At 31.6% G+C, this 6765-nt stretch overlaps 2 protein-coding genes across 3 annotated transcripts in view; one reads left to right on the top strand and one right to left on the bottom strand.

The window, feature by feature from the left end:
- Positions 1-2451, top strand: part of LOC115964276 — a 6104-nt gene extending 3653 nt beyond the window's left edge. Inside the window, exons 4-6 of the mRNA XM_031083621.1 lie at positions 1134-1185; positions 1290-1344; positions 2144-2451. Of these exons, the coding sequence (XP_030939481.1) occupies positions 1134-1185; positions 1290-1344; positions 2144-2220 (184 nt within the window). The 3' untranslated portion in view covers positions 2221-2451. The remainder of the gene's footprint in view (positions 1-1133; positions 1186-1289; positions 1345-2143) is intronic.
- A 2726-nt stretch (positions 2452-5177) lies between these two features.
- On the bottom strand, positions 5178-6434 carry LOC115977792 (dof zinc finger protein DOF1.2). 2 transcript variants are annotated; one of them, XM_031099813.1, is made up of 2 exons: positions 5860-6434; positions 5178-5736 (listed from the first exon to the last, which is right to left on the bottom strand). In XM_031099813.1, exons 1-2 carry the CDS (start codon positions 6157-6159, stop codon positions 5311-5313), a joined length of 726 nt encoding a protein of 241 aa, XP_030955673.1. In that variant the 5' UTR covers positions 6160-6434; the 3' UTR covers positions 5178-5310. The 2 variants fall into 2 exon arrangements, with proteins under 2 accessions (XP_030955673.1, XP_030955672.1); XM_031099812.1 differs by having other exon boundaries at positions 5178-6432.
- Positions 6435-6765: the final 331 nt, after the last annotated feature.

The raw sequence follows: 6765 nt of genomic DNA, 5'->3' as shown, positions 1-6765 counted from the left end.
TGCTTAAGTTTAAGCTTGCGGCCCAAATGGTCTAGCCCAAATTGATCAGGGGCCCTTATTATTTTGTACTCTCGCAAAATGTAATAAATAGAATATATAATTAATTCAGCAAAAAAAGAAAAAGAATATATAATTAAGTAGCTAGCAATTAAGAGATTGTTGTTTTCAGTTGCAATAAGTCTAATAGTACAAGTGGTTCGAATTAACTTAACTAATAAAGTCTTTGATGGTTGAATAAGAAATTTAGAGTTCAATCCTCGCTTATACCAAAAATCGATTGGTGTTTTAGTCTGATGATAAAAAGTTATTATAAAGAACAGACATCATAGGCTGAAACTAAAAAATAAATAAATAAATAAGTTATTATCAAGAGCAGATGCCATAGGATAAAACTATATATATATATATAAGTCTAATCGTACAAAAAATTTCACAAATGTTAGTATTATTTATTATTATTGGTGTAGGATAAAAATAATATTAAATGGTAGACCATAATGAAATGATAGTCAATAAGAATATTTATCATTTTAAGTTTTTAACTAGTTGTGAAAAAGGTTGCCCTAGAATTTCTTCTTTGTCACCTAGGAAGACCAAAACAATTTTGGTATCAGATTTTAAATATAGGCTTTTGTTTTTAAAACTTGAAAATGGTGGATCTCAAATTTAAATCATGTGTTTGGTATGAGTTTTTAGAATACAATGTTATAAAAATATGTATTCTGAAAACATCCTAAAACTCAAAAAACATTTCTCAATGGCATTATGTTGAATATTTTGCAAAAAGTTCCCTTTTTTTTTTTTTTTTTTTTTTTTTTTTTGCTGAATAGAAAAAAAAAAAATCATAAAAAAGTTTCACTTTGTGTCATAAAAAAGTTTAAAAACTCATTCTCATGCCAAACACTATGTTGTTATGTCTTTTCAATTCTTAAATAACTATTCTAGAAAAATGGTGTCAAACACACATTTTTGCATTTTTGCATTGTAGCATAGGTTTCATACCTCAGCAGAGTTTCATTACTTATGTAACACTTAACCGGAATTTATATTAAAAAAATTTCCTGACTTACAAGATTTTTTTATTTATTTAATTTTTTATGGGAACTGACTAAAAAGAAAATGATGTACTGTAGGAAAATCACTGGCGTGCAGGAATTACCAGTAAAACCTGGTGACTTTATACTGGTATGAATCGGATATAAGTTTTCATTTTTCTACGCCTCTAAATTTGTATTAGGATAGAAACTCATGTGGGGGTGGCTGACACCATTTATTGTATAAATATGTAGAAACTGTTAAAGGCAACCAGCACTACTTTTGACCTCCACCCAGGATTAGCTGAAGGTACGTAATACGTAACATTCTTGCTTCCTGTTAATTTAATGTCATTATATCAATCACTCCAAAAAACAGGTGCACGTGTAACAGAAAAATGTGGCAGGTTTATTTAAGGAACATGACTACATGAGGCTCGGTACTCTGAATTCCGATTGTACACGGAGTCCCCAATTTTCGAGATGCGGTGGAAAGTACATTTTTGAATAAATAAATGAAAAAGAGAAGTAGGAATAGCATTTTACCAATTTGGGTTTACATTAATCACTAATTTTAGGCAAGATTTTATAGAAAATTGAAATAAAAAATTAAATATCTGTTAATGAAATCCTATAAAATTCTCTTTAGTGTTATTGGCATAATACTTTAATAATAATTTTATAACAAAATCTAAGTGGTCCATTGTTTCCGATTTGTTTATTTAGGTCCATTATTAATATTATTACTTTTACTATTATTAACTACCAAAACAACTTGCCACGTAGATTTTATTGTAAAAATCTAGGTGGTCAATGGTTGCGTTTGTAGCTTTATTCATTTCCTAAACATTCTTCATAATAGACTAATTTGAATATGACTATCAAGAAAAAAATTAACAAAAATTTTAAATAAATTCACAGATAATCCACTCCTTAAATCAATTGCAATATTTATCAAACATGCAGCTCTAAGGCGTTGTTGATTTTTTTTTTTTTAAAATTTTGAATGAAAAATTAATTAGATATAAGGCTAGCTAATTACACTATTATTGATAAGTGTTTTTTTTTTTTTTTTTTTTTTTTTTTTTTTTAATTATTCGAGCTTGCAGGGTTGCTGGAGCTAATGGCCAATGGCACACATGACGGACTAGATAAGTTTTTAACATTGCTTGGCTGGAAACACTAGTCGTGTTCTGGATCTGATATGCTTGAACCATGAGGCCGTATGTAGAACTCACTGGGTTTGGATTAAATCTTGAGTCATTCACCTAATATTATTATGATTAAGGAAAAGAATTAGGGATCTTGTTGAAAACCTATGTTGTTTTTATGGGCATTAATAAACTAACAACTACTTACAATGTTGTAATAATGCCAACATCTCAATGGTTGGTCAAGTCTATTCTAAATTGTACCTTCTTTTCATCTTCATGTGAGAGAGGGAGAAAAAAATTAATTAACTTCCATATATTTTACCCTTGTCCTAATTTTTGGGACTATATAACGAGTGCCAATTACCTTAATTGCCTCCAAGAATGCAATATATATGTAATATATGTTGCTTCTCGAAACAATGATATCTACAGTTGACCCATGAATTAAATTGTGAGGCAGAGTAATCTATGCTCATCATCCTAATTTGCTTTTTAATTGGACAGGTTAGCATGTCTTTTTCTTCAGGGTCAAAAATCTGTTCTCGATATTTGTATACAAATGAAAAATATTAAAATATCACTTTCTTGTTATTCAGTGTTGTTGGGTCATGTAGAATTTTCCCCCTTTTTAATTTTTGCAGCAAGTCGCATACACCAAGAATTTTGAATATAACACCTCATTATCATTATTGTCACCATAGTTTTATAAGGTAAAAATGTATTTTTAGTCTCTATATTTTTTAAACATGTTCACATTTTGGTTTATTCCATCATCTCAATTATAGAAAATGCAATTTTAAATTACTTGTGCCTGTGTAGTCCATTAATCACATAGACATTCTCTATAAGTAAAATGACAGCAAAATTAAAAATATAAGAACTAAAATGAAGTTACTTGAACACGAAATTGAATACATTGCCAAAATATAAAAAACTAAAAATATATTTTGCTTTCTTAATAGAATAATCTAGAACTTTGTCAACCATTATGAATATTCAAAATATGTAGCATATCAAACCACTAGAATGTCAAATAAGGTTGATGTTAAGCTTGCTTAGTTAGTAAATGTCAGGCCACTATTTTAGGTAATTAAACATCACAAATAAAGTTGATGTTAAGTATGCTTAATCTATTAAATAACATTGTTCTTTTATTTATTTATTTAATATAATTGTTATTAACTGATAGGCTTTAAGACCTAACTATTAAGGACGATTGAGGTTTTAAAGGATGGGAATATACGCTACTTGATCTTAGGCCCACTAGAGGTGTACCAATCCAAGAAAATCCACAACAACTACATCATAATCACGCAGATGCACAAAGCATGCAACAAAAACCATGTGATGGGTTTGCATCATGGCGTGGAAGCTTCCCACTCCAACGATATATTGTTTTCTTTCGGCAATTGAGTGAAAATCTGCCTCTCCAATTTTTTGCAGGAAACATTAAATCCAAGAACTTGATCTTCATGATCATGAAGGTCAACATCGCATGCATCAGCTTGCACATGATATGCTGCTATGTTATGCTAGAGTTTAAACATGTCATGAAATGATAGCAACGTTAACCTATCTGTAATCCATTTTTATAACTATTGATTGGATGGTGGGAAATCACATCACTGCTTCAACATTCGGTTTGCAAGTACTAACATGATAAAGTTTCTTAAGATTTTTATATTTTAACCAAAGGGTTAATTGGAAGACCTATTTTCTTTTGTTCCCCTCTTTAAATAATTTCTTTCTTAGAGAAACTTACGGATTCTTAAATAAATGGTAAGAAGACAGAAATCAATTTAACAGCCTAGGTACACGGAGAAAAATCTTCAAGGACTACATCTTTACTATATGTTCAAGTTGTGTGTTAAAATGAACCGAATATGATGTATTTACAAGAAACTGAACTCTAAACTATCTATACATTAAGTATGCTTAATTGACTTGTTGTATAATAAGTATTTTTGACTAGCATGCCAAATAAAATTAGACTTGGGCTGAGAATATTAGGCTTGATACATGGATAACTGGATAGATTATTACTTATTGATAGTATTTTCATTTGACTTTGCAAAATGTTTTGATAATGAATTGTAGATAATAATTATAAAATATATATAATTTCCTATAAATCAAATATTCATGTGTGATTGACTTGATTGGTTAAATTGTCATAATATTGACAAAAATAGTGATTAATACCATAAAATTTGACCCTGATAGATTGATGTATGCTTTTAAGTTACTTAAAAGGTGGTGCTCCAAATCCATTAGTTGAATCAAACCCGCACAAAAAGACTCACTGAAGTATATTAACTCTCATTGGATTGATGGTGACCCATGCCGCAATTTGGTCAACTCTTTTATAATAATTACGTGTAAATTATATGCTTCGCTATGGGAATTACTTGTTAATATTTGACTAACGTAAACTTCGATTCTTAAAGTTTGAAGTTCTTAAAGTTGGAGGTTGAATTTATTTTAGTCTCTTTATATTTAAAAATTTTTATTTTTATTTTTTCCTTTGTTTGATTTCATTTTCATATTTTAACTGCATCATTTATTTTTGTAATTTTGTTATTAATCTCATCATTAAATACTAGATAAGTAATGACTTTTAAGTCACATCACTCATGTAATACCAAATATCATCAAATTACTAGTTAAAATGGACGGTAGGATGAATATGAAAACAAAATTTAAACACAAATGGTTAGAATTAAAACAACCCTAAAGTGTACTTATATAGAGATTATGCATTGAAACCTTACAATTTCATTTTATTAAAAAAAAAAATCTGGATTTCAAAGCAATCATGGGGTTTAGATAACGGTGAATTCTACAAATGAAGAGCAACATTGGACATTCATTTGGAAATCTTTGGGGGCTGGGAATTGAGCAGGTATTTGTAATTTGTATGGTTAGAGATTTCAATAGAAGAAATAAAAATACCACAAACCAAGAATTCATTACCAAAATGAAAGGGCACTGATCATATATATAGTTTTTATTGTATATATAATATTAATGTCTATACCATTAACATTTCCAAGGACATGTAAATTTCCTCGAAGAAGAATTAAGAAGAAATAAAAAAAAAAAATATACTTGTAGATTGCTCGTCAAGGTCTTGAGAAAACCTCAAAACCAGACAGATCCAAGGAACTCCAGCAATCGTTTATTAGATTGGTCGAAATTCTTAACTGATCATTGGACTGAAACGACTCCAATTCTTGCACTTGAACCATAGGTTGCCACATTAAATTCGGCAAACTCGCAGTATCTGACCACAAAACATCTTGAACCACTTCATCATCCAATAAACTCTGCAACCCAAATGCGTTCACATCGTCATCTTCCATGAATTCTTGAACCTTCTCATCTTGACCAAGTCCTTGGAACAGTATATCACCCTCTTCAATAGGCTTCTGGCTTTCAAACGCTGAGCTGTTTAAACAATTCTGCGAGTCAGATTGTGGGTTTGAATCATTAGGCACTAAGTCTGGGACAGTCATGAACTCTGGCTGCTCAATATTATTGCTTGGGTTCTGATTCAAGAAATTAGCGAAAACAACAGCAAGATCAATATCCGAACCATTGGTACTTGAATCCCCATTAGAGGAACTAGAATCCGTAGATTGGTCATTGGCATAATTGGAAGAATTTGTTACCGAAACCCGCTGTGTCTGTGGGAGCTGCCTAGACGACTTGCCGCGACGATTCTTTCGACAACCACCACCAACTGGTACGTTTCTGAGAGAGCCACCTTTGGTCCAGTACCTCCTACAGCCTTTACAGAAGTACCTAGGCTGGGACAAGCTGTAGTTGTTGTAGTAGCAAAATTTAGTGTTGGAGGAAGCACAACGAGGGCAATTGGGAGCAATTTCAACATTGGGTTTCAACATTCTGTCCATAATTTGGAGTGGCCTAGGAGGGCACTGCAACATTTGGTCACAACTAGCTGTGAACATTTTTTTGACAGCTATCAAGAATTTTGGGTTTGAGGGAAAGAGAGAGAGAGAGAGAGAGAGAGAATTGTGAGAGTTTTAGTGGAAGAGCATGTGTGTGAGTGGGAATTTGTATAGTGGGGTTGGGAAAGAACGTGGGCGGTTGGGGAGCCGTTAGGACCAAGGAAGGGTGTGTGACTGTGATGTGAGTTTTCATGTTATGGTATGCTGTTTAATAGGCGCATTGAGCGTGTCTCTAACGCCTCACGAGGCTTTTCTTCACTGGGCACTCACACCCTCCCTCAGACTACTGAGAGTGATTGGGGTTGATAATTCAATGCTTCTTCGGTTCTCATTGTTTTTTTTTATGTTTTTTTTTTTTTTTTTTTTTTTTTTTTTTTTTTTTTTTTTTTTTTTTTTTTTTTTTTTTTTTTAATACTTAGCCGTGTGGTTTCAAAATGACTAAGATATCCTTGTGATTTTTCTTCCTCTGATAAATATCCTAGTGAATTATAGTTGGGAATGTCCACACACCACAACAACCGATCCACCCATTCAATTTGGGCTTTGACCCAATGAATTTTGATTAGTTTCAACAATTGTTGGGTTTGGTCGAGTGTGGGGTTTCCC

The sequence above is a fragment of the Quercus lobata genome, chromosome 2 (assembly GCF_001633185.2).
Source record: "Quercus lobata isolate SW786 chromosome 2, ValleyOak3.0 Primary Assembly, whole genome shotgun sequence".
Taxonomy (NCBI): Eukaryota; Viridiplantae; Streptophyta; class Magnoliopsida; order Fagales; family Fagaceae; genus Quercus; species Quercus lobata.
This window is presented reverse-complemented; position numbering and strand designations above follow the sequence as displayed.

Bases quoted from the DNA above. Each gene is read 5' to 3' on its own strand.
- LOC115977792 (XM_031099812.1), bottom strand. From the start codon at position 6,159: ATGTTCACAGCTAGTTGTGACCAAATGTTGCAGTGCCCTCCTAGGCCA.